The sequence below is a fragment of the Haliotis asinina genome, chromosome 13 (assembly GCF_037392515.1).
Source record: "Haliotis asinina isolate JCU_RB_2024 chromosome 13, JCU_Hal_asi_v2, whole genome shotgun sequence".
In the NCBI taxonomy this organism is placed as follows: Eukaryota; Metazoa; Mollusca; class Gastropoda; order Lepetellida; family Haliotidae; genus Haliotis; species Haliotis asinina.
In genome coordinates this window covers 37,898,327-37,924,768 of record NC_090292.1, presented here as the reverse complement: position 1 = coordinate 37,924,768, position 26,442 = coordinate 37,898,327, and the positions used below count along the sequence as shown (strand labels likewise).

Genomic DNA, 26,442 nt, shown 5'->3' with positions numbered 1-26,442 from the left:
TTGACCGAGGACCAATTGAATGTCATATCGTGAAAAAGTATATTTTCACAAACAAAGAATGGGACTGTAACCAGTTGTGGAAAATGTGGCAAAAGCTTGTAGAGGGGTTTCGTTTTCAGCAGTTATGTGAAATCAAGCAACAAATCGAACTAGAATGGGATACGCGTAGAGAGTTGTAAAGAAAATATCGCAGGGTCATCATGTATCGTCATAGCCAAGCCAACAGACACACACGCATGCTGATACTCGTCACGACGCTTGCTTAGAGCAAAAAGAGATGGTAGCAAGGCGATGACTGCTGAGACCTGTGTTTTCATTCGTCTTCAGACAGCTCTCACCTTGCGACAAGTACGTCCTAACGAGAAGGTGGCAAGATACCTGGGGGAACTGCTGAGAGCTGCATTTCATTCGCTTGAAAACACCTATCGCCTCGCTAATATATAACAAGTATGACAATATGTTGGATTGTTAGCCTTCTACCACACCGACCCTATGCTCACTAAAAAGTGATTATTTGACCAATTTTCATGAAATTTTGCATGTATCTCGGCAGATGGTTATGCTGTAAGGAAGTGGTATTGGGAACACTCTCGGTAACTTCATTTGATTAATTAAGACTTACTTACGACAAACCCTACTTGCCCCATGCTCACTTGAAAGGCAATATTTCAGAAACTATTTTACTGAAATTTTGCTTGCTTCTTGGTAAGTAGTGTACACAATGGGGGCATGGAATATGGGGCTTCTCAAGGGCCCAGTTTTTATTGGGTAAACTACTCAACGGAAACAGTTTGGTACTGAAGCTGTTTACAGTCATACATGGGTGACGTTCTGGAAAGAAATGGTGTATTTGTATTTTTTGAGGTGCAGCAATGTGAGTCCAGTATTCTCAAAATCATCTATGTCTTTCTATGACTGTAGTTTGATGCCAGCCAAGATACAGGATCTAGGGCAATGGTGGAATATTCTTAGATTGTTCAATGACAACAGTAACTAGTTTTTGAATTTGATGGGACATGTTTAAAGTTGTTTCAGTAAGCACATTTACTAAGTCTGTGAAGAAACTATGGCATTAAAGGTCTAGTGTACGAGTAAAATCCAGTTTCTGTTTAGAACTGAGGAACTGGTCTGTTTTTGTGGTGCAAGTTGAAACATGAATCCCATGATTTGACCAGTTTAAGTCAATGATAACAGATGTGTGAAGTTCAACAGAAACTAGATTGATCTGCAAAAGAATGTAAGTTCGATATTTTATTTACAATATATCGTTTTTTATTGTATATTCTTGATGATTTTCTTCCTTTTACAGGGAATTTGATGAAGACCTAACCAGCCCAAATGAAGATACACAGAGGAAGGTAGGTGCTAACGTAATCTGACATGATGTCTCCACCAGTGTCCTCTTAAACTCTAACAAATACCACCATGTACAAAGAGTTGAAGGAAGGGTCATATAGGATAAAGCACGACTCCGAGGTTATGGTTGGGAAAGTAAGACCCCTTTATTACTTTATTATACAAGTAACGAATCAATTAAATGAACATATAAGCTACATAATAATAACTGAAGTGCTAGTAAAATCAATTTAATGACAGTGACTATAAATAGGTAATTCAGACCCCAGTGTTTTTGTCGTCTAGGTGACAATGAGGTAGGGCGTCTGCTTATCAACCTAACAAATGCCGTTACATTCCCGCTGGAGAAAACATTTGCAGTTTGAAATTGATCTTATCATCTGAATATGAATGTGAATGTTGATGTTAATTTAGAGTTAGGTAAAATAAAATCTAGGAGCAAACAGAAACCTCACATACGTTTTCTTTTTTGAGAAAAGAAGTTATGCTTAATATGTAGTTCGGGTTTATATTTGCTAATCTAGTTAGGCATGATATCTACACCACACATCTCCCCACACATTGCTAATTTATATACCCCACATCATCAGAACATGCACTATCCCTAGAATGATTTTTCCTTACTGACTTATTATTATGCTTATTTCCTTCGTCTGTGTGAATGATATTTGAACACTTGAATCCTCGTAGTTCTGTTTGAAATGTTCACTCACTCGTGAGTTGCCTTCTTTGAAAACTTTCCTGCCAAAACAGTCACATAACTGACAAAGCTTGTCACTCTCTCCTTCATCGCCCTAGTGGATGTTTGGAGGAGCACAGGCGTCCCCATATGGCACTATATCTTTTTAATTTCGATCCCTATATCCAAATTTTTGTGGTATAGTTTCTGGTTTGTAATTACTGTTATTGTATAAATATTGTCAACATTTTGTTTATTTTGTGACTCTTTTCCATCTTTTGTAGTTTGTTTACAACTGATGAAATCGTGTTCTCTTTGTATGTACTGACTGTTTTGTAGGTACCGACTGTCTTCAGCTGATCTGCACTCCCTGTGTCCTTCATTAACTTGTCAATGTTCCTCCAACGTTCACTGTGACTGTTGTGTGAATTTATCAACTTCTCAATTTATTACTTATTTCCTTAGATGTAGGATGGACAGGGTAAGGAGGTTTTCACAAGTCATGGCTGATACATCAGGACATAGTTTTCACAAGTCATGGCCTATAAATCTAGAGATAGTGTTGGCAACTGAGTGTTGCTAACTACTGCTGAAATTCATGTTTCTAGTGAATTGCCAAGTCCATTGCAGGGGCATGCCTCTGTTCCGCCTAGGATTTAGCCCCATTGAAAAAGAGCTACATCTTCACAGATGAAGAAACAGAAATCATCTTCATCTGCTGTACAGAAGAAATCATCATCATCCAGGACCTCGTTGAAGTTGCATGTCTCACTTCAGTAAGACAACATGCCAGGGGTGCCTTAACGAAAACGTTGTGCCTCCTGCTGAAGCAAATGTGTTTGCTGATCAACTGGTTTTGCAGCCTGAATTTACAGTTACCAGTAAAGCATCACAGCATCCCTCTACAGTGAGACCAGCGTCTTAGGTAACTTTATTTGAAGACCGACTGTCATCAGTACAGACATCAGGTACAGCAGAGACAGCAGCAGTGTAACCTCATCACAGCTGCACAGAAGTACAGAGGAAGGCTCAGTGCTTTCGATGCTGCTTCATCCACTCCACATCAGTTCCTCTCTACATTGCAGAACTTCGACCTTGGGGTTTTCATGAAGCAGTTTATAGAACATGTAATAACTATGATGGAATGTTGGTGTATCGAAGAAAGGACTGCACAACAGAACACTAGTCAACATTTGTGAACCTGCTTCTGAGAAATCAATGCCCACATTCACTGCTTAACAGATAAAGATGATGTACACGAACATCAGAATTTGAGGAGGTCCTCACAGACAGAAGACTGTGCTGTCTTGGAAAATGGAACGTCCTCGGATCTGCTACAATCCATGAACAGGCATTCACAAATCCTCATCGTTCCAAAATGTCAAGCAGGATGGAATCCCCACCGAGTTACTCTGTTTCAGAATCCCCCAACTCGGAGATCATTGTTGTTTACAGACAGATTTACAGGCGGATTTACGAATGGAGCATTCGCAGAACGAACATTTGTGAAAGGAGGACAATACATGTAAGGGATATACATGAAGTCACAGTTCATTTGCGTAGGAAGTCTTGGACTGATACTTTACAATGAACCCCTTTGAAGCTGAGATTGCATTGTAGATCGCGAATGGATTGGACTTGGCATCCCTTTCCTAAGGAGTTGAATGAAGCACTCACTTATATAATGACAGATGAAGATTTTGACTCTTATGATACTGCAAGTCTCAGTACAGCATTCAATGAAGCAGCCAGAAACCAGAATCAACGTGTACCATCCTTTAATGCAAAGATATTGCCCCTGGGATCCTTTATGAGAAGACAAGTCCTACACGGTGGGAGATAACAACATTGCTCAACTGAATACTACAACCAGAAGGACGTTTCTCGGCTTGGTGAGGTCTAGAGCAATTAATGACCCACTGATATCAAGGTTCCAGAACCCCTGTACAGACGAAGATAGTAGGATCCCCTCAACCATACTTACATAGAAGGATCATCTCGGAACACCTAGCTTCGACATCAGCCGGTCATGGAGACAAGGACCGCTGTCATCATGCTCATAGAATGACGGATTCTGACCCCCCTACTGAGAGCTCCATGGTCAGTGCGTACTATATTTTGGAATTTAGGAAGTTGCAAAGGAAGTCATGAGGTCACTTGATACTTTAGCCAACATCATCAGACAAACCTCACAGAGATGCTTTAACAAGTCGAGTCTCTGGTGTACAGAAGAACTGGGCACTACCACCCCCAGCCTTTCTATACATGATCATCTATAAAGGTATTGGGAAAATATGGGATCTTGGAGGATGACTACATGTCACAGGTGCTGCCACACCACCGCTGATGTGCAACCCGCTAATCTTCAACTTGGCAACCAAACAGAGAAGTTAGAAGAAGCCACTAACTGTTAGCCAGGATTCACGTGAGATTTACAATTACTTGGAAGAAAATTATATTAGATATTATGGTCCCAGAAGATACTTTTCATCAAGATCCAAACGATTTAAGAAGCAGTCATCTTTCCATTAACACTATGACCACGGGCAATGTCTCCTTGGTCTGCTTACCTTTTAGGATTTTGACTCTTTCAGGAAGACTACAGTTATGGCTACTACAGCAATTCCTGACAACTTGCCTGCACAGTACAGATCTGATAATCCTGCCAGTATATCTAACGATGCACTTGTTATGGTGGCCTCACAAGTTTGCAACACACACCTCCGGTTTGCAACACACACCTCCATGTGATTGCGTCGCTGCAAGGTTGGGGAACCCACCTCGACAACAGAGGTGCAGCAGGAAAGTAGACATGCCAAAAATAACTTTTCAGATCAGTCAGTTGAAGATGAAAAGCTGTATTATAACACCTTTCTCCACTGTTCGAGCATACTGAGAAACGAAATGTTGATGGCATTCCACATTAACAGATAAGGATCAACAAGATTGATCAATCTACTAATCCTCACCTTCCACTTTTTCAGCATCATTGGCGACCTGAACATCTACGAAAAGGCATTATGGGACCTGTCTTGGCAGGTATATCTCATCAGAGAAGTGGCCAAGACAAAAACAGCATCTTCACACCAACCAGCTGGAGATGAAATGCGTGATCAACACCTTACAGCACTGGCTGAGCTCACTGATTAACAGAATACTGACAGTTCATACAGACAACACAACAGTAGCATTCTGCATGAACAGACAATGATCAGCAAGATCACCAAGCCAGTTACAGCTCATATTCATGTTGTTCAGCATGGTAAACAACCTAAACATCTGGATAAAGATGTGTCACATATTGGTAGCCAAAATTAGCAGATGCTCTATCTCATCCACTTCAGCTGTCTGCTACAGAATGGATGCTCCACCCAGAAGCATTTTGGCTTATCATAAATACAGTAGCATTTCCGCACAATGTTCAACAAACAGATACAGATGTTTGTCTCACCAGTATCAGATCTGCAGGTTTGGGCAACAAATGCTTTGAGCCTGTCATGGGAAGGATTAAATGCATATGTATTCCTGCGTCCGGTTCTACTCCCACAAGTATTACAGAAGTTCAAGCAGATGAGAGTGCTGCAGCTAACTTTGGTTGCGCCCTACTATCCAGTGAGAGTCTGGTTCCCCAATTTTATCGAGGAAGTTGGAAATACAACCCTGAAACTACCAGAGTGGCTGAACCTGCTAGTCCATTTGCACACCTGGCAAGCTCACAGAAATGTTTTGACATTCCAGTTACACTTCCAGGAAAAGTATTGTTATTTACGAGACTGTTTTGGTGGGAAGTACTCAAGGTAGGCAACTTGTAGGTGAGTGAACTTTTACATCCTCTTCAAAGGGAACCACAAGGGATTCAAGTGTTCCACATTAACTTGCATAGAAGGAGATAAGCATGAGTCATGATAAGTTTAAAAAATCAATTTTACTATTCAAAATTGACATATTCACGCTATTCAGATAGGGATAGGGTCAGCTCAGTTTACACTTGCCTTGCTAAGAAGGCAACTTTTTAAAAGGGGTGTTGAATGATCAGCACTTCTTGCTAAGATAGACACATGTTATAAGGGGTATTGCATGATCAGCCCTTGCTAAGATAGACACATGTTATAAGGGGTATTGAAAGGTCAGCCCTTGCTAAGATAGGCACAGTGTTGTAAGGTGTATTGAAAGGTCAGCCCTTGCTAAGATAGGCACAGTGTTGTAAGGTGTATTGAAAGGTCAGCCCTTGCTAAGATAGGCACAGTGTTGTAAGGTGTATTGAAAGGTCAGCCGTTGCTAAGATAGGCACATGTTATAAGGGGTATTGCATGATCAGCCCTTGCTATGATGGTAGTGTTCAAAATTGGTTGAAACCTCACAATTGATGATTGCTTCATTACTAATGAACAATCATGAAAAAAATTGGTTAGCATATTTCAGATTTTCCAGTCCAGGTTGATATTGCAGATACGTATAACATGATGCAACTTGACACTTCAAAGTAATGACCAATATATCATGAACATAAACTTCATGGAGTCTTCAAGAAGTATTCAGTCAAGACATTTCTGTTAGGGAAGTATGTTTTCTAAGAAAGGAACAGGTTTTCAGACCATTGTTTGATTATTTCAAATAATCAGAAAACCACCATAAGATAGGCATATTGTTACAGGCGACATTGATAAGATCAGCTCTTGCTAAGATGGACACAGTGTTATAAGGGTATCATCAGTCCTCGCTATGATGGGCATAGTGTCAAAAGGGTATGATCAGTCCTTACTGTGATGGGCACAGTGATATGAGGGTATGATCAGTGGAAGGTATGATGAGTTCTTTATGGGCACAGTGATACAAGGGTATGATCAATGCTTGCTATTATAGGCACAGTGTTAGGGATGAGTCACATTTTTTTTCAAACTACATGGTATACATATTTATTTGTTGATATATATGCATGTTTTCATGATTTTAATTCCATCAGATTTTAAAAGTTGTTTTCCACAATTAGATTGTTTTTGTTTTTTTCATATTTTCAATCGATAGAATAGAGCTTTTTTGTGATAAAGTAGTGAGTAAGATTGCCTTTGTGTGAGCATTTATGGTATTCTCCAAGGTGTGTGGAATCAGGTCGGTTAGCTGCCAGATAGATGACGTTTACCTGGTCGAATCCCGTACCTGCGATGGACGGGCCCTTACCCGAACTACGGTATACCCCCGTACTTCGGTCCTGACGATAGGGGATGTGCGAGAGGTACAATGTCAGTACCCGGGGGCCCTTGGAGCTTTACCGTAGTTCCTCCAGCAACCACAAGACGATGATCTTCGTTCAATAGTTTATTTGGAACAGTGTTGCTGGACAACCCACTCTATGGTCACTCTATAAGACTTCAGCCGCAAAGCTTCCGTCTTATGCCAAATGCTGGTGCCTTTTAAGATAGTTCTTCCGACGATTCCTTGTGACCAAACACCAAGAGTGGGAGCGCACCAGACTCCCGACCCTGGGCTTTGCTACCGCTTAAAGCTGGGTCCCTACGTCACAGCCAACACCCTCTTCTTTTTGCCCATTGGTCAAAAACCCCTAACCCTGCATACTTTTTCACTCCCCCATCCTTATTCCGTACCCCCAATACCATATTTGTAAAGCTGTGAGGTGGATTCCAAGAAACCCAAAGTATCTACCTCCTAACCATATATGTCCCGTGGAATACTACGAACTGCTGCCGAGGTCCCCGGACAAGTTGCTCCATCTTGATAGCACCGTCCCTATCCTTTTTCCTAACCTATGAGTCATCTCGCCTTGCCCCCACTAAGTTCTAACGACCTACTTTCATGCTTATTTCCTCCGCAGCCGATTACCTACCTCTCCTACATTGTATATGTTTTCTACCTCACTGGCCTTTATCTATTATTTCCCATTCTAAATATACTATTAGTACCCCTTGATCACTTATTATTAATAACATCATTCCTAGATCTAAATATTATAACCACAATAATAATTCCTCGCCCATGATTCGCTATTATCATAATAATCATAATTCCATGCCTCTGATACGATCCCTCCTCTGCTGAAGAGTGTGTCCCCACACTCTGAAGGACTGTGACGCCGAGACCCAGGCTTTTGTCAGCGATCCTGTTAGTTTGGCTTTCTGCCTATTCTTGTTGTGACCATAGAGTTAATTGTTCGCAACCATCTAATACAGGTTACAACAGTATACATGACAGCGGATATATATACAGGTTAATTCGAGACAATAATTTAGGGTACAATATGAGAAACTAACAATTGATACATGGAGATAGGTACATAGTATAAACCAACAAGTCATGATGGATATATATTTATATACATATATATATATAGAATACTGCCGTCAGGTTAACAAAATATATATATATTTTTTTTTTTTTTTTTTTTAACGGGCTTCCCTCGACGCAGCGGTTGGGTGGGCGGATTATGGGGTTTGTGTCTCTTATTTTGTATTGATGGCCCAGCGTCCCTAATTTGCCGATGCCCCCCACTCAGTCCCCGAGATCTGTCCACACTTGTGTAAATGACAGTCGGTCCCAGAAGGCTTGACTTTGTGGGGGGTTAAATAATTTTAATTTTGTTGTCAGCCGGTCAATGGCATACGGAGCCATCCACCCCTTGATCTTTGCGACGAGACCTTCGGTCAGGTCGGGTGATGCTGACAGCCTTCCTAAAAACAAATAAATAGCTGACTCTTCATCGACAATTTTAACCCTTTGTGGGCGGAAGTAATGTATTGACGTTATGACGTCATACCGGTCAAGAAAGTTGCTGGGTGGGAACAACACCGGATGCTGTTTCAGGATGGGCGGAATGGCGCCCGATACCGTAATGATCGAGCCCTCATATGGAACTTTGCAATCGGGGCACTGTTTTGTATCCAGCCAACATTGTAGTCGGGAGAGTGGCGGACCCCCGTCCAGGTAGGTTTCCAATCCGTTGTTTCGAGGTACATCCAGGCGTACGCATGTGTGCTCCCCTGGTTCCATGTCCCCGCGAGATACCTGGCGGAATCCACACCCTGTGATTTTCAGAAGTGTGGCCGCACACTTGCGTGTTGAATACGACGACACCATTTACAGAAGGTTACAAGCGAGGATTTCCTACTGCCATCACGGATTGGGAATATTCTCTGGGTGCAAAGGGCACAGTAGCCCAGAGTCTCCTCCGCGAACACGAATCCCGTCCTAGTAGGTTGGAATCGGGATGCCGCTTGATTCACAAAAGCCCTTACCTCCTCCGATTGTGTATGGTAGAGGGCTGACCAAACCCTAGACCTCGGAATCGGTAGGAGCTGCCAAAGTATTTCTGCGTAACCTCGAAGTTCCGCACCCATGTCAGTGTGAAGTGTAGTCAGCTGAAACAAGATAGTCACGTCTCTATCTCTAATTGCCGCTTTGACGCCAAGGCCCACGAGGAGAGGAAAATCAAAGTACAGGCCGTACATTAGGAGTACCGCCGCCCCGATATCCAATGCCTGATCTATGTTTTTCTGATGGGACGGGTTCCTCGCGGCCAGGCGTGATGGCCTTGCGGCCACGAATAGCGCCTGCCTTATCCTGTCAGCCAAATCAGGGGGGCTGGGCGTGAACAAAATAGCTGGCTGCCATGAAAAGACGCCTCTTTTTAATTTTCTGCCTGCTCGTTGGATAGTTGCATTCCGCGGGTCCCCCATATTATAAACGTACGAAAACAGGCATTGAAGGACAAGCGAGAGGCGACACAATTTACCCTATACTTTATAGGGAATACTAACCGTCGGGGATGTTTGGGTGAATGCGTCGTCGAGGATATCAACCACGCGGTGGGTGTTAGCTGAAGCCATGATACAGTAAATGGTTCTGAGGGGTTACCAAATTGAAGTATACAATATAATGTAACAAAGGGAAATAATTGGATAATTAAGGAGAATAATTATACTCTCTAACTACGCAAACCACACGTAAACACCTCTCTAAAGTCCTAGTGACAGTGGTAGTTCCAGGGGTAACACCCCTGCCGAACTGTGGAATAGTGGATTGCTGGCTTGTGTGAATCAATTGAGACTCAACCACGATCAGCGATCAATGCAATTCACTATGACTTGTGAGAACAATTGAGACAATTGATATTGCGTCACGATCAGCGGCCAATGCAATACCCTATGACTTGTGGGAACAATTGAGACCCAACCACGATATTTCGTCACGCCTCTGATAGTATGACTGCAGACCTATATGATTATGAGGGAACATATATAATCATGACTTTGTTGTTTTAAAGTTTTTAATTAGATACTTCTTTTTATGTCAATGAATCAGTCTTCAAGCCGTCCAGATTCGAAGTTGAGCATTAAAGACAGTCGACCAGCATCACGGAACAAGTCCTCAGCCAGGTATGAGAACAATGTTCCAGTGTGTTGACTCAGTTGTTTTTGTCAAACCATGAGACATGCCACATGCTTTTGTACCTTCATGTCTTCACCCTTTTCATCCCATACAATAACTGCCTGTCCCAGATCATGCAATTTTGCTGAAATTGTCATCACTTGCTTAATTGTTTTCATATTCATTGATTGGTTGAATCATAGAGGTGACATGGCAAGTAAATGTGTGGTGGTAAACAAAAACATTCCCCAAACTTTTTTCAGTCCTCATCTAAGCATCATTGTTGTCAAGCCTGCATCAATGCCATTGGCTGGAGATTCAGGAGATAAAACATAATGTGTTGGAAAATCAGGCGTATATAACAAAATTGTAATAGCGCTAACTTTAATTTAAAACTGAATGCATACCATGAGGTTTTAGATGAAAAATTTACAGCTGTTATAATTTCATTATATACCTCTTGACTTTAAACACAGTATCTTCTGTATCTGTGAGGAGAAAATAAACTCATAATTTGTCTTTAATGTATATGGTCAATCATAAGTCGATAAGCTGACATTTAGATTAACAAGATGTGTCATGTTACTGGAGAAAAAGTTTGTCATGTAAGCTTTGTTTTCCAACAATATATGTTTCTTTATCACTTCTGTTCATCTGTGACTGACATCCACATTATCCATTTTTGCCACTAGGCTGCAGACAACCTTAACATAATTCAGAAAAGGACTGGCTTAAAATCAATGTCTAAAATTATGTTGTACAGATAGACACAGGAAGTCAGTGATTTTTTTTTTTTCCTGAGAAGTAATCCTTAAAATTACTTTTAATCTGATTCAGATCAAAGTCAAAGGAATCCAGCAAATCAAACACTGTGGAGGATAATGCTTTCCTGACAGACTTTGTGAACTTGTCTCTCACAGAGCGAATCCACCAGATGGAACAAACACTAACAGAAGATGATGACAATGACAATGATATCCTGCCACACACTGCTGCAGACATGGGGACAGGTATGTGACCTGAACTTTGCCCCACACTGCTGCAGACATGGGGACAGGTATGTGACCTGAATTTTGCCCCACACTGCTGCAGACATGGGGACAGGTATGTGACCTGAACTTTGCCCCACACTGCTGCAGACATGGGGACAGGTATGTGACCTGAACTTTGCCCCACACTGCTGCAGACATGGGGACAGGTATGTGACCTGAACTTTGCCACACACTGCTGCAGACATGGGGACAGGTATGTGACCTGAACTTTGCCCCACACTGCTGCAGACATGGGGACAGGTATGTGACCTGAACTTTGCCCCACACTGCTGCAGACATGGGGTGAGGTATGTGACCTGAATTTTGCCCCACACTGCTGCAGACATGGGGACAGGTATGTGACCTGAATTTTGCCACACACTGCTGCAGACATGGGGACAGGTATGTGACCTGAACTTTGCCCCACACTGCTGCAGACATGGGGACAGGTATGTGACCTGAACTTTGCCACACACTGCTGCAGACATGGGGACAGGTATGTGACATGTATTTTGCCACACACTGCTGCAGATGAGGGGACAGGTATGTGACCTGAATCCTGCCACACACTGCTGCAGACATGGGGACAGGTATGTGACCTGAATCTTTCCACACACTGACACAGACAAGGGGACAGGTATGTGACCTGAATCTTGCCACACACTGACACAGACAAAGGGACAGGTATGTTACCTGAATCTTGCCACACACTGCTGCAGACATGGGGACAGGTATGTGACCTGAATCTTGCCACACACTGCTGCAGACATGGGGACAGGTATGTGACCTGAATCTTTCCACACACTGACACAGACAAGGGGACAGGTATGTGACCTGAATCTTGCCCCACACTGCTGCAGACATGGGGACAGGTATGTGACATGAATTTTGCCCCACACTGCTGCAGACGTGGGGACAGGTATGTGACCTGAATCTTGCCACACACTGCTGCAGATGAGAGGACAGGTATGTGACCTGAATCTTGCCACACACTGACACAGACAAAGGGACAGGTATGTTACCTGAATCTTGCCACACACTGCTGCAGACATGGGGACAGGTATGTGACCTCAGTCTTGCAGCACACTGACACAGACAAAGGGACAGGTATGTTACCTGAATCTTGCAACATACTGCTGTAGATGTGGGGATAGGAATGACCTGTGAGTGGGTGTGTTTATATCTTACATTGACTTTCACTCAGTTACCGAACATTTCTCTTTGGTATGAAGTTCAAATGCGTTCAGACACTGCCTGAAATAAGGTTTTGAATTGTGAGAATATCAATATCTTTATTTGTTAAGTTTTCTTTCTATGAAATCTGTTAAGATTAACATTTGTTATTCTGATTTGTTCTGTGCTTCCCCTGATTTGCTCACAATGCAGAAGCCACTATCCGCTTCCTGAAAGCCAAGCTGAGGGTAATGCAAGAAGAGCTGGACCGATTGTCTCAGGAGACACGAAACAAAGTGAGTCTGGACCAGTATTGTGGTGGGTAGTATTGAACAGGCGGAGAGGATGTAATATTCTGAACAGGCTGAGAGGATGTAAAAAATATGGTCTAAACTGGTAGTGCGGATGTAATATTATGAGCAGGTGGAGAGAATGTAACAATCAGAACTGGTGGAGAGGATGTAAGATTCTGGATAAAGATGTGAATGTTTGTGTGATGCAGGATGAAGAGCTGTGTGTTTGTGTGATTCAGGATGAAGAGTTGCAGCAGTTTAGCAGCTGATGTAATGTTCTGAAGTGGTGAAGCTGATGTTTAGACAGCTGATTTGTGTGTATGAGTGTTTCTTGATGAAGAGTTCTACCGTGTATACCCATGTATAATGCAACCCCCCTCTACACCCCTTCAAAACTGAGGATAAATCATATACCCTGTGTATAATGCGACCAAGGATGAAGCACATCACCAGCGCCAATAAAAAAGTGTTTTGTCATGCGTTGTTGTTTTTATACGAAGCTGTGTGGAGCTTATTACTCCAAAACGACCTGGAATGAAGCACATTACCAGCACACATCCAGTAAATACATGTTTTTCTTGCGTTGTTTTTTTATCTACAAGGCTTTGTCGAGTGTATAACTCCAAAACAGTCGCTAGGTCACGTGTGCTGTAGAAACCATCTCCAGCAAGCGTATTTTCGTTACTGGTTATATGTTTGTCTATTTTGCCGTGTATTTCAGTATAGACATGTAACCACATACTTTTCTGTAGGAAAGTGATTGCAGTGATAATTCAAGTTAAATATATAAAAATATGGAAATAATATGCTAAAAAGATAAATGAAATATGAGAGGATCCCACTCATGAAACATGACAGTGTTTGCTAACTGTGTGCAGAGTTTATATTTCTAACGCGGAGAGCCAACCAGCGAAACCTATGTGATGTGTCAAGTTTCTGAACCCCAGTTCTTTGTATACGGCACAATGAGTAACCTATTCTAGTGGTAATGTATAAGGAGTGAACTGATGTACCTTTGTGTCCGTGATAAACTGGATTTCGCGGGAAAATGGCTACCATGATCAAGTGAGTTGAAAATGACGATCGTCTAAAAGACCTTGACTTGTCTGTAAAGAACAGAATTCGTTGGGAATGGCTGGAAAGAGCGCCCCCCATGACCTTGCAGGATTTTTCAGTGTTTTTTACAATTTGTCATTCTCATAGCTGTTTACCGTGTCAACTGGCTTGTAAATCTGGATCGATGGTCATTGCAACTGTATTTACAGAGAATATGTTAAAAACAAGGAAACGAGATACAAATGGTCTTTATTTAGGATATTAACAGTTATTTCGGGCAAAATGCGAAGTTTTCTTGTGAAGTGCTGGGATGGCTATCAAACGCAGTTTGACGTCGTCAGTGAAAACTGAAAGTGAAACAGCTGGGAAAAAATGTAAGATCTTATATCCTGTGTATAATGCGCCCCCCCCCCCTTTCCGACCCCCTCATTCTAGGTACGAAAAACTTGCATTATACGTGGGTATATACGGTATGTTTGTGTGATACATGATGAAGAGTTGTGTGATTGTGTGATTGAGGATGAAGAGTTGAAGCAGGTGAGCAGATGATGTAATGTTTTGAACTGGTGAAGCTGATTGTTGATTAGCTTTGTGTGCATGAGGGATTCGGGATGAAGATTTGTATGTTTTTGTGATGCAGGATGAGCAGCCATGTGTTTGTGTGATTCATGATGAAGAGTTGTATGTTTGTGTGATTCAGGATGAAGAGTTAAGGCAGGTGAGCAGCCGAATGCGGGATGTGGAGGAGGAACGTGGCCGACACCTGAGGACAGTTGCCACACAACAGACACAGATTGACAAGTACAAGAAATTAGCAGAGGATGCCCGAAGCAAATCTGACAGCATGGAAAATCTGCTTAGTACACTGCGGAAGGTAGAGTAATACATGTTTGTACTCTAATAAATATCATGAGTGGAGTTAGAGGGATTTTTGTTTATGATATCTACTCAGCTGTCATCAGTAAATGTTTTGATCCTTGCTTAAGTGAATCCAGTGAGGTCTGCTTATCTAAGTTGACATGTCTTGCTGATGAAGTTGAAATATCTCAATGTTGTCATGAAATCACTACACCACAGCCACCTAAATCTAAATCTGGATCTTGGTGCCCATATATAAAATCAAGGTAAATGTACTTATTGTGGTGCATGCTGCAGAAATGTGTAATGTGAGTATGATACAGTTTTACCATGGCATAACGTGCTTTGGGGTAATAACACAAAATATGGCCATGTAAATTATTGAGCATCAGTAATATATCAAAACTGTAATTCCATAATTAAATATCATCTCATCTTTCATAAAGTTATTGTCAGAATGTTCTGCTGTCTGCTAGTTTCCACTGCAGCAAGTATTTTGTCAGTCCACTAGTACAAGTGAGAGAAGTGACGTACTATGTTTTCGGGTTACTCGTTATATCACTATCCTGTATGGGAACCCAGGTGAAGTCAATGATTTACAACATGACATTTATTATAAAACATCAAGCAAACTGGTCATTTTTGTGAAAATTGTTTAAAGTACACATATTTACTGCAAGTTTTTCAATCATGTGCACATTCTGTCTTCCTGTCTGCATGGCACTCCATGGCTGGGATAAAATAAACGTGTCATATCTGTGCGGTCCAGTGACATCGCAGCAGTATTGAAATGAATCCAATGGCCTTGGCCTGAGTACGAATTATGCAACAGGAAAAATAAATATGTAAGAGATGACCAATTTGGTTTTCCATAGTCTGTTTATTTCTGTTGGCAACATTCTATTAGATAAGACAAGGTACAGAGTTGACAAACTTATCAGTTGAAGGATTCTTCTGACCTCAGCGTGCATTATTGCTACTGACTAGACTTTTCTTGATTTTCAGTCAGTCCCTGATTGTGAAAACTACCTCAGTATGCAACTATTAAAGCATGAGAATTTGTAATGCCATTTTGACGAATCTTTGGATACACACATCTACTCGTAGTTTAGGCCTCCAAAACATGTTTTGTTTTCCATGTCAGCTGGTCAATTACTTGGGAGTCTCGGGGGGAAAACACACTTCTTCACAAGCAACTTCTGAAAAATATGTGTATTATATAGGTCAATGAGATTTGTTCTTTCATGTCATTGTTTAGTGTCAGTAAGAGGAATTTGTGTCCTTGTTTGGTTTTAAACATTCTTCTTAAGAACCTCAGTAGATAATAACCTCCTAATAAATTGCCATGGTTTGATGTTTTAGAAATAAGCCTATTATTTTTTTAATCAGTTATCATGTCTGATGCTGCATGCAGTCTTCAGGAAGGTGGTAGATCAATCCCATTAGACCAATCCCCTTAGACCAATCCCATAATTTGTCTCAGTAGTTCTGTAACTTATCAGTGTATGATCAAATGGTGCATACGGTGGTGGGGTAAAGTGCTTGCATATCAAAGACCCAGGTTCACGTCCCCCCTTGGGTACAATATGTGAAGCTGCCACCTCCCCAAGCATGCACTTGTCGGATATTTGTTACAAAAACCTGTATTTTTTAAAGTTGTCAATAAACTGAATTTGAAAATTGGAACATACTGCACCAACTATAGTCACTGCTTGTGTGAGATCGGAATACTTATAGCACTTGAGGCCAAAACACCACTTAAACATATTGAAAGTATAATTTAGCTCCTGAGAATAAAAATTATGCAGTCTGTTCAGTTACTTCCTTTAAAATGATAACATATCTGGTACAGACTTACCAAGTACACTTGGGTTAGAGAAATGTTTCTCAACACATTAATACTAGATCACAGTTACCTCCACCTTGATCAAATTAACACAACAGAAAATATTCACCGTGAAAGGCCTGTTAAGAGACATTCCAGTCAAAAATACAAATGGCTTACAAAGGAATTTTCCCCATTATTACAGGATAAGAAGTTAAAGCATAGTATTAGTACACTGCTGAAAGTGTGTGTTTTAGATATAAAATATCCTATTTTTTGCACGAGTAGCCACACTGATTATTACCTGCACCCCAGTTTTGTACTTACTCCACTACTCAGTCTACGTACAACCTTCACCTTACCTGCAACCTTTTGTGCCATTCAGTGTAGTGTTACCACATCAGCATGTTTTAAATAAACATGTATATATTTGATGAAATGATGTTTTATAGTCATGAAGATCCACATTTAATCTAATCACTACTTTATATATTTTAGACCTTTTGAACATTTTCATAACAGTTACAAGAAGTTTTGTTGTTTATTCATAAATCAAATCTACTGCTTGTTTCGTCTATACTTGAAACTGAAATTCACATTTTAAATAGTACATACAATGACTGCATTCTTGGAGTATTTTATAACACTTTCGTAAAAACCCTTGCTTCTTGTTTCTCTATATAAAATTCATACATAACCTGCTCTGGGATATATCCCAGAGGAAAAAAGATGTGAGTAATAGTGCAGAAAATACAGTACCAGCCCATGCATATTGGATATTTAAGTATGACACTGGATATTAAGAATAATAGTTGCTTCTGTACCTGGGACACATCATCTTAACCAGTGTGTCACGGTTGTGCTTTCCCATCTAAGTGACACACAGCGATTGTATAAACTTAATACAGATGTCAAATTATATGCCTAACAATTGCAAATGTTGTATACAAACGAAAAGAAGTTACACTTATAGCACCTAGCGTTTTGGCACCATTTAGTCAAGAAGACTGATGTTGAAATTGTAGCCAGCTTTAAAACTACATTGTACAATATCGTCCAGACTGATAAGGATAAATGGACAGTACTCAAAACATGAATTGACGGGATAAAACATGTCACCCTTCATATGTGATGATGAGGGTAAGGGACGTCTTTAGCCTAAAAGAATAAATACTCACGGCTTATGTCCCATAAAAAAACAGTGTTGTGGTTGCACCAATACTGGGTGAACCAGGCCATATGCCAGTCAGCTGTTCATTATTTATAAATATTAGTTCAAATCTGGTGGTGTTAAATAATTGAACACAGTGGGTCATCATGATGCTACACTTCATATCAAAGTCATGCTAGGGGATGCTCCAATGGAAGACGCTCCACTTTTAGCAGCGATAAATCTTTGATGGCTGAAAAAACCATGAATGTGCCTTGAGCTTGTACTAGTGTGCATATGTGCGCTATCTAAATATCCTGTAATAAAATCTGCGTCAACATGTGCGCTATGTAAGTTTTATATTTTAAGATATATGTCAACATTACTGGATTTACATACAGCTAGGAACACATCGCTTTATTAGTCTCAAGGATTTGCATAGGATGATGACATTTAACTCACCAAGATGATATGATTTGATTTATGATATATATCTGATAAGCTTGAAGTATATTCTGAAGAGATTGTTGGAGAATCATTTGAACAAAATATATCATGACATGGGATAATACCCAGCAATAATTGAAGTGTCTGAAAAGTTGGAAAGTGGGGTGACCGGATTTCATTCATCAAATAAGTGAAATATAACACCACTAACAAAAGGAGCATGATTCACATATTGGCTTATGTAACAAGTACCAGAGAGTTGTGAATACTTTTGATGGAGTTGAACCTACACTTTCAGCTGCTTGCATGGGGCTTGGTGCAGCAGGTGTTATGTTGATTGTCAACTATCATGATTGCACCTATCGTACCTGTTTATGGAAATAGCGCTAGGGGTCACTGGGAATAACTGATATATATATTTCCCACAAAGAAAAGCATTAAAACATGATAGTATTTGTATTCTAGCATTGATGGCCATGTCTCGACAGCACTGTCCAATGGAAAGATATCAGAAGAAGAGTTTTGTTTAGTGATCTCAGAACTCACAAAATACAGCGCAGTGAAACAAGAGTTTCTCGAATGACCAAGGACATTAGTGAAGATGAGTAAAAGATTTTCATGGAACACGGAAGGCAAGAAGCCTGTGAAGCATTGCTTAGCGAAACCAAATAGGCAACTAGTAGGAGATAATTAATGAACTGTTTCCCTGATATAAATTGCTGTTGAAGTAGCAATGACCATAAAAAAACAAGAACCACTCACCATTATTCAGCTGAATTTTGTTCTTCAGACACCACTACAGAGGGTTCATCTTGTTGTTTGTCTATTAGAAAAGGCAATGAGTGCAATGTCTCTAAAGTTAAATGAAATCATGATATTGGTGTAAATGAATGGCAAGTTAAGTTTCAAAGGTGTGGCTGGTCCTTATAATCCAATAAAGATACATAAAGAAATATACAATAAGTCTGCTCAGTTAATTAACTCATTAAGGCTGAGAGACGTGTATGTGCGGCAAATTAATTAGCTTCTCACAGTGAGAGCCGCGTATTGGGGGTAATAAAAAGCACCTCTCATTCAGCGAGAGCCACGTATTGGGGGTAATAAAAGCACCTCTCATTCAGCGAGAGCCACGTAGTGGGGGTAATAAAAAGCACCTCTCATTCAGCGAGAGCTGCGTATTGGGGGTAATAAAAAGCACCTCATTCAGTGAGAGCTGCGTATTGGGGGTAATAAAAAAATAAAAAGCACCTCTTATTCAGCGAGAGCTGCATATTGGGGGTAATAAAATGAACCTCTTATTCAGCGAGAGCTTCGTATTGGAGGTAATAAAAAGCACCTCTTATTCAGCGAGAGCTGTGTATTGGGGGTAATAAAAAGCACCTCTTATTCAGTGAGAGCTGCATATTGGGGGTAATAAAAAGCACTTCTCATTCAGCGACAGCCGCGTATTGAGGGTAGTAAAAATCACCTCATTCAGCGAGAGACTTGCATATGCGTTTTACATTTTAAATTCGTACTGTACCTATTTTTCAATCAATTTAGCAGTAATGATCAAAGATTAGCTTTTCTTATGAGGGAGGTTACTTTCTGTGTTAATCAGAAGACCTGTTAATGTGTTTTGAAAACAATTGCTTGCAATGTCGGGGGCTTATACAGGTAAATGAACATATGTCTGCTAGAAAGGGAATTATGAGATGTTACAGGAGGTAAGTGTTTGTTACTCATCACTGGGAGTGAAAACTAAGATACTTTGTTTGCACATTGATTGGATTAATGGTGACAAGGTTTCAAAACCTTCTTCTAAATTAAATGATTCATTCATTCATTGTAATGGCTCATATAATGAATCGTAGACATAAATAGCAATACTGTATTACACACATGTTCGTGTGGATTTGAAATAAACCAAGTTACTAATTTAGACCTAACTCATTTACGACTATTGATTTTTAAAGTTGACAATAATACATAATCGAATATGAAGTGATAACTCTTGCATCTACTCATAATATACAAATATAGTACACATAAACCATACAAAGGTAACTGGGGTATTTTGTTCAAGCTGTTTCATGTTGATTTGAAAGGTAATTTTTCAATGCAGTTTACATAATTGTGTAGGAAACGTTTGTATTTGATCTCTGTAATTATCTTATCCAGTGAAATGATCACATGTATCAGATCCATCGTCAGTAAAAGGAGGATAATAAATCAGTTACAGAACTGATGCGTATAATCATTCAATCAGACAACACTAAATGAGATATATGAACACCTCTCTAAACCTCAAAATAGCAGCCTCTGGTCGAATGCATGTCCAGGTAAACTTTTGTCCCGTGACAAGTGTAAAACAAACTAATGCGCTGTTATATCATTGAACAACCTGTTTTGTGGTGTCACGCCCATTGTCAATCTTCTGAACCTCGTTTGCTTTCAAAATAAATATAAGTAAGCCCATCTTCATAAATATTTGGGGAGATTCAACTGCAAGTGTATACATCACAATAAATTAGTATAATGTAAATTTTGAATTCTATAATACATGTACTTGAATTATGATATTTATTTGTAACAATGTGCAGGTTATATTGACATGTTCAGCAAGCCATTATTTTTTATGTACAAGTAGTGTGCGCAAAATGTATATGCAAATAAATACTACCTCTACTCAATGGTTGGATTGGGTTATCCGGGGTAAAAATAATCGGATTGTAGTGTTTAGAGCACTTTGAAGAAAAATAAATTTGTCAAAGTGCTTGTTAGTCCTACGTGTACATTTCAGGCATCCTTATGATTATGTATGTTCATGATACATAAACTTTTTCATGATAGCTAGAGTTGATAAAGCTGAAATCCAGCATATCGATTGGTCAACGATCTAACCAATAGTCAATCTGTATCCAAGCTGTCTAGTGACCAAACATGCTCTTCAGAAATTTAGCCCACGCCCCATCACTTGTCATTTCCTATGTGAAAGGTATCTCATGATACGCTTGGTCACAGATAACAAATCGGCCACTATGTTGAACTGTTGAGATACAAGATGTCCTATTTGGGAACTTTGATAACGCCCAGCCCATGACCCTTTGTCTTATGTATGTGCAAGGAATAGCATAATACAATATGTATACATGTATGTTCATGTGATAACGTATATTTTCTGCGTTAAATCTAGATGAACCAAAGTGACAAACTGTGAATCTGTTCCATGTAAGTCACACACTAGCTTATTAGTACTTACCTTAAAATATTCAGTATACACTAGCAACGTATCAGAGAAAACGCTTCTTTCATAGAAGATTATCAGGCGTGTGCTTAAATTCTTCTTTACTGCCACTGACATAGATGTTTTGAACAATTTAACCTCATACAATGATATGAGAGGGACAATTTGTTTAAGTATGTCTTACATACAAAGAATACAAACGTGTGTTAAGAAACTACGCATGCACACGCCACCAAAAGTCTACAAGAGAAGTGCAGTAAAATTACGTAAAACGTTACATATATGACATGTATTCACACCTGCTTTCTTTTCACATATACCTTTACAATGTAATTAAACAATTAAACAATCAGGACTTGCTCGAATGACGAGACACTTTCCTGTAATCTCTGAACCTGCCAGGGATATCGTGAATAGCCCTAATTAGTCTCGCCACAGCCAGCCAGGCAATCAGCACGGGGTTCCAGGTGTTGAGCAGTGACGTGTTTCTCAGGTTTAATGAGTTAACTACTAATAAAATAGAATAGGAACTAAATGCACCCATCACACAATTGTGTGAAATACATAACTTTAGACTACAAGTCATTCTAAAATGACTTCATTAAATACTGTATATTGGAAGTGTGTGCATTCTGCATGCAAAGGCTGCTGTTCCACAACTCGAGGCCCCATTGCAATGACTTCAATGACTTCTGTGACTTCAATGACTACATGACAAGCACATGGGCTTGCTATGAGGCACGCTTTCCTGGAGGAATATGGACACAGTTCGGTAATATTTGGCCTAGGACAAATAACCATCTTGAAGGGTGTCATCATAAACTGAAGAATTATGTTCCATAACATTTTGTCAGTTCTGACAAATGAAATGCATGCTGGATGACTAAAGATACCTTATAGCTCAAAACCTTGTTTTAGTCATTTTCCCCTGTATTGCCAACATTCGACTTTTGGTCCACTTAATTTTTGTAAGGATAGAATAGGTCAGCTCATTAACCTTACTTCCAGATCACTAGCATGTTGTCTTAACATAAATGAAGAATGGAACTAAAACAGACACCACCAAAACTGTACATATTTAGTTACATTATTTGGTGTTCCACTTAATTTGACCTTTCTAAGCATGCGCTCTATTAGCAGAATTGAGAGTGGGCCTCCGGATCACTCATTGTCTGTACTACTAGCAAAACAAATTCATTACAACTGATAATAATCAGTTAACTTACTGCTACACTTACTGTGTACAATATATGTCAACCATGATTAGTTTTCAGGAAATACTATTTTTTTCTATACAGAGTAACTAAAACTAGAGGTGAAAGTGTTGGCAGGTCAGCTTAGGTGTTTATCACTTTCAGATGGTGAATTCTGAATCTGATCACATACTGAAGGGCTTACAGTCAGACAATAGTTTACTAATGTCTCATCTCTGTACAAAGCTAAAGTCTCCATGCAATTATACATATACACCAAATCAAATCTTTGACAAGAGTTGATCTATTACATGTTACATCATATTAGACATCTACAATACTTTTGCAACTCTTATCAATTCAACAATCTTTAATGAATGCACGAAAATAATGACACCAGTGTGCACAGAGGGACTGCAAGGTCCCTTCAGTCATTTTTCCAAGATTTTCTTGATCCTCTTACTTTTTGAGAGTATGTTTAACTGACTCAAAGCATCGATGGTACTGTCAGATATTTCTAGCTGTTATTCGCTGCTGCTGTAGTGAGTTAGTGAGTTTAGTTTTACGTCGCACTTAGCAATAGTCCAGCTATATGGCGACGGTCTGTAAATAATCGAGTCTGGACCAGACAATCCAGTGATCAACAACATGAGCATCGATCTGCGCAATGGGGAACCGATGACATGTGTCAACCAAGTCAGCTAGTCTGACCACCCGATCCCGTTAGTCGCCTCTTACGACAAGCATAGTCACCTTTTATGGCAAGCATGGGTTGCTGAAGGCCTATTCTACCCCCGGGACCTTCACGGGTCCTGCTGCTGTAGAATTGAGAAATAGCCATGCACTCACTCAAGTTAGCTTTGTAAAAGTTCTCTCCTAAGATTTTGGCATTACATTGCTGTGCAGAGTAAGGACAGAATGGCCAAGGAGATATATCCTGTGGTGCATCTCAGCTTGTCTGTTTAATGTAAGTTGTTCATCGGTCACAAGGGGAGGGTATGGGTTGATATATCCTCAGTGTTTCTTTATGTTCCCTCAACAGCGGGGATTCATCAACCCATGATCCCGGAAGGACCAGTGAACAATATATTTATCTCACCGAACACCTCAAAGTTAATTTTAAACTGTTTAAAGCATGGGTGTCAGATTGTACACTTAGGCCAACCTGTGTGAATCAAATGATTCAAATCTTGCATCTTGGTGTTTCTTCCCGCATGCATCTCTGTAAAATGTCTTAGTGTAATTGTTCAATAGCCAGTCGGGCCAGTAAATCTACAAGTCACTAGTGTCTTTTCATGGTGGTCATTTTTTAAATAAATCATTCTCTCTGATTTTTAAATTAGATTATGGCCTGATAAACATACAGGGGCCAACTGCAACTTCTCCCTCTTCTGATGTTTTTGTGCCCGTATATGTGGAACGACATTCCCAGGCTTCCAGTGTCCAACTACGACATGCTCTTTGTTGGCAGCTTGATGAACTGAATGTTTGCATTGGAGTCTCTATGGTGCGCTTCACATTCACTCGTCACCTGTTTATCAACGCACTCCTCGAGACATTGGGCGCCCACTTTCTTTATCATCAAGTGGTCATCTACAAGCTCTTCACATCAACAAGTTGGAATTCAGTACTGTCATTCGCGACCATTTAGCATTGGTCGGCAGAACTCTGGTCGTCCCATCAGCTGATTCAATCAGACAACTTGACAGTAGTATGGTACATCAATCATGACAGATTGATTGATTGAGTGATTGATTGATCGAGTGATTGATCGAGTGATTGATTGATTGATTGATTGATTGATTGATTGATTGATTGATTGATTGATTGATTGATTGATTGATTGATTGATTGATTGATTGATTGATTGGCTTGACAGATTCTGCAGCTCTTCTTCAGTAGACGTTGCAATTTTTTTGACTATCAAATCGATTCTCTCAACATTATGGCCAGAGAGAACATTCCTGGGGCGAGGAAAATCAAAGCTGACACCCTGTCACGACCCAAACTGCCTTCACCAATAGAGTGGATGTTACTGCCCCTGTTATTCAAGTCAACGATCTATCTGGTATCTCGACCAGACGTAGATCTATTCGCCACTCAGTACAGCCATCAGCTTCCATGTTTCGTGTCCCCAATTCTGGATCCGCAGGCTTGGGACCATGATGTGATAGTCATGTCATGGGAGGGTCTAAACGCTTATACGCTTCCTCCCCTAGCTCTGCCACCCAAGGTGGTTCAAAATTTCTTGCAACCAACAAGATTCATCTGCTTTTGGTTGCTTCTTTTTGGCCATCAAACAGCTGGTTTGTCAGCTTTAAAAAGCTAGCAGAACCGAATCCAGTACTGCTACCAAAATGAAACGACCTACTTCATGATCACCATTCGGACGAGAAACCATGGGTCATCACAAACCCTAAATCTACATATATGGCGCATTTACAGAAATCTTTGATAGCCAAGGGTTACTCTCTCAAAATAGCTGCAGCTGTAACATCTATGCATAGGACATTGACCCGATCATGTAAATGAGAGAAATTTGAACATTGCTGTAGAATTAGTAGAATCAATTCTCCCACCACTGCCTCACATCCGGTTGTAGCAGAATTTCTACAGCATTTGCGGGCTACAAAGAAACTCAGAGGTTGAGTTGTCTACAATGTCTACATTGTCAACCTATATGGATGGCTGCCAGTAATTCAGTTTGTACCACAACTACTGGAACCAAGGTGTCTACCACACATCCAAGGCTGAGGTCTCATGGACAACTTTATCTGGGTATGCCTTTGCTGAATTGCCAACCCCAGCAGCATCCAATCAACATGAGACCCTGGTGTTAGCCTCTACCATGACTATACACAGCAAATGTTCCTTGATGGCCATCATGGAGGGTTGTATTTTGTGCTTGGATACAGTGTTTTCCTCACATTATCTGAGGGATGTATACATCTGTCACTGACCTCCAGGGTTTGCACCAGTTTGGACCCCAGCAGCTAGCAGATGAGTACAGTGTGTGTCTTAATGCGTTAGCTCTTGTGTATATGCTGAATAAAATTCTGAATTTTATTTTTGAATTTTGTTCTCAATTCTTCTGGGATTAGAACACTTTGCTCAACATTATTGGGTTATTGCAGTTAGTTTCTATGTAGATCCTCTGTGGTTAGTTCTCACATTTGCAATGTAGAAGTGTTTGACACTTTTCTGATCTCTACTCCACGGAGCAATAACGTTCGTGTAGTGAGTCCTCCTTGATCTCTTTTGTTGATTTCGTAGCGTTGTAGCTCCTTAGCACACTGTTGTGGTCTAACTGCGGTGAGTAGTGGAAGCCATTTAGTGTTGTTCTGGTACTGCTAATTCCGTTCCTTTTCCCGTCTTTGCGATGGGGTCTGGGGGGCCTGTCTGGAAGCAGGTAGGGGGGGCCTGATTACTAGTTGCAAGACTTAAATTATGTGGGCCGATAAATCATGACAAAGTGAGGTGACTCTCGTAGTTGCATCCTCTTGCATTTGTGAGCATTGCATCTGAACACCACATCGCTCGGGAGCACCCACTCCCTGGGAGTGATCGTGCCTAGTTAGCCAAGGGGTTCAGTGGAACCCACTCCCTGGGAGTGATTGTGCCTAGTTAGCCAAGGGGTTCAGTGGAACCCACTCCCTGGGAGTGATTGTGTGTGGTGAACCAAGCGGTTCAGTGGAACCCACTCCCTGGGAGTGATTGTGCCTAGTTAGCCAAGGGGTTCAGGAGCACCCACTCCCTGGGAGTGATTCAGGAGCACC

General features: G+C 40.5%; 1 protein-coding gene across 1 annotated transcript in view; it reads left to right on the top strand.

Moving 5' to 3' along the window:
* The window catches only part of LOC137259814 (testis-expressed protein 9-like), a 139,275-nt gene that overhangs the window by 51,412 nt on the left and 61,421 nt on the right, over nt 1-26,442 (top strand). The window contains exons 5-9 of the mRNA XM_067797431.1: nt 1,310-1,358; nt 10,349-10,422; nt 11,252-11,424; nt 12,832-12,914; nt 14,668-14,841. Of these exons, the coding sequence (XP_067653532.1) occupies nt 1,310-1,358; nt 10,349-10,422; nt 11,252-11,424; nt 12,832-12,914; nt 14,668-14,841 (553 nt within the window). The remainder of the gene's footprint in view (nt 1-1,309; nt 1,359-10,348; nt 10,423-11,251; nt 11,425-12,831; nt 12,915-14,667; nt 14,842-26,442) is intronic.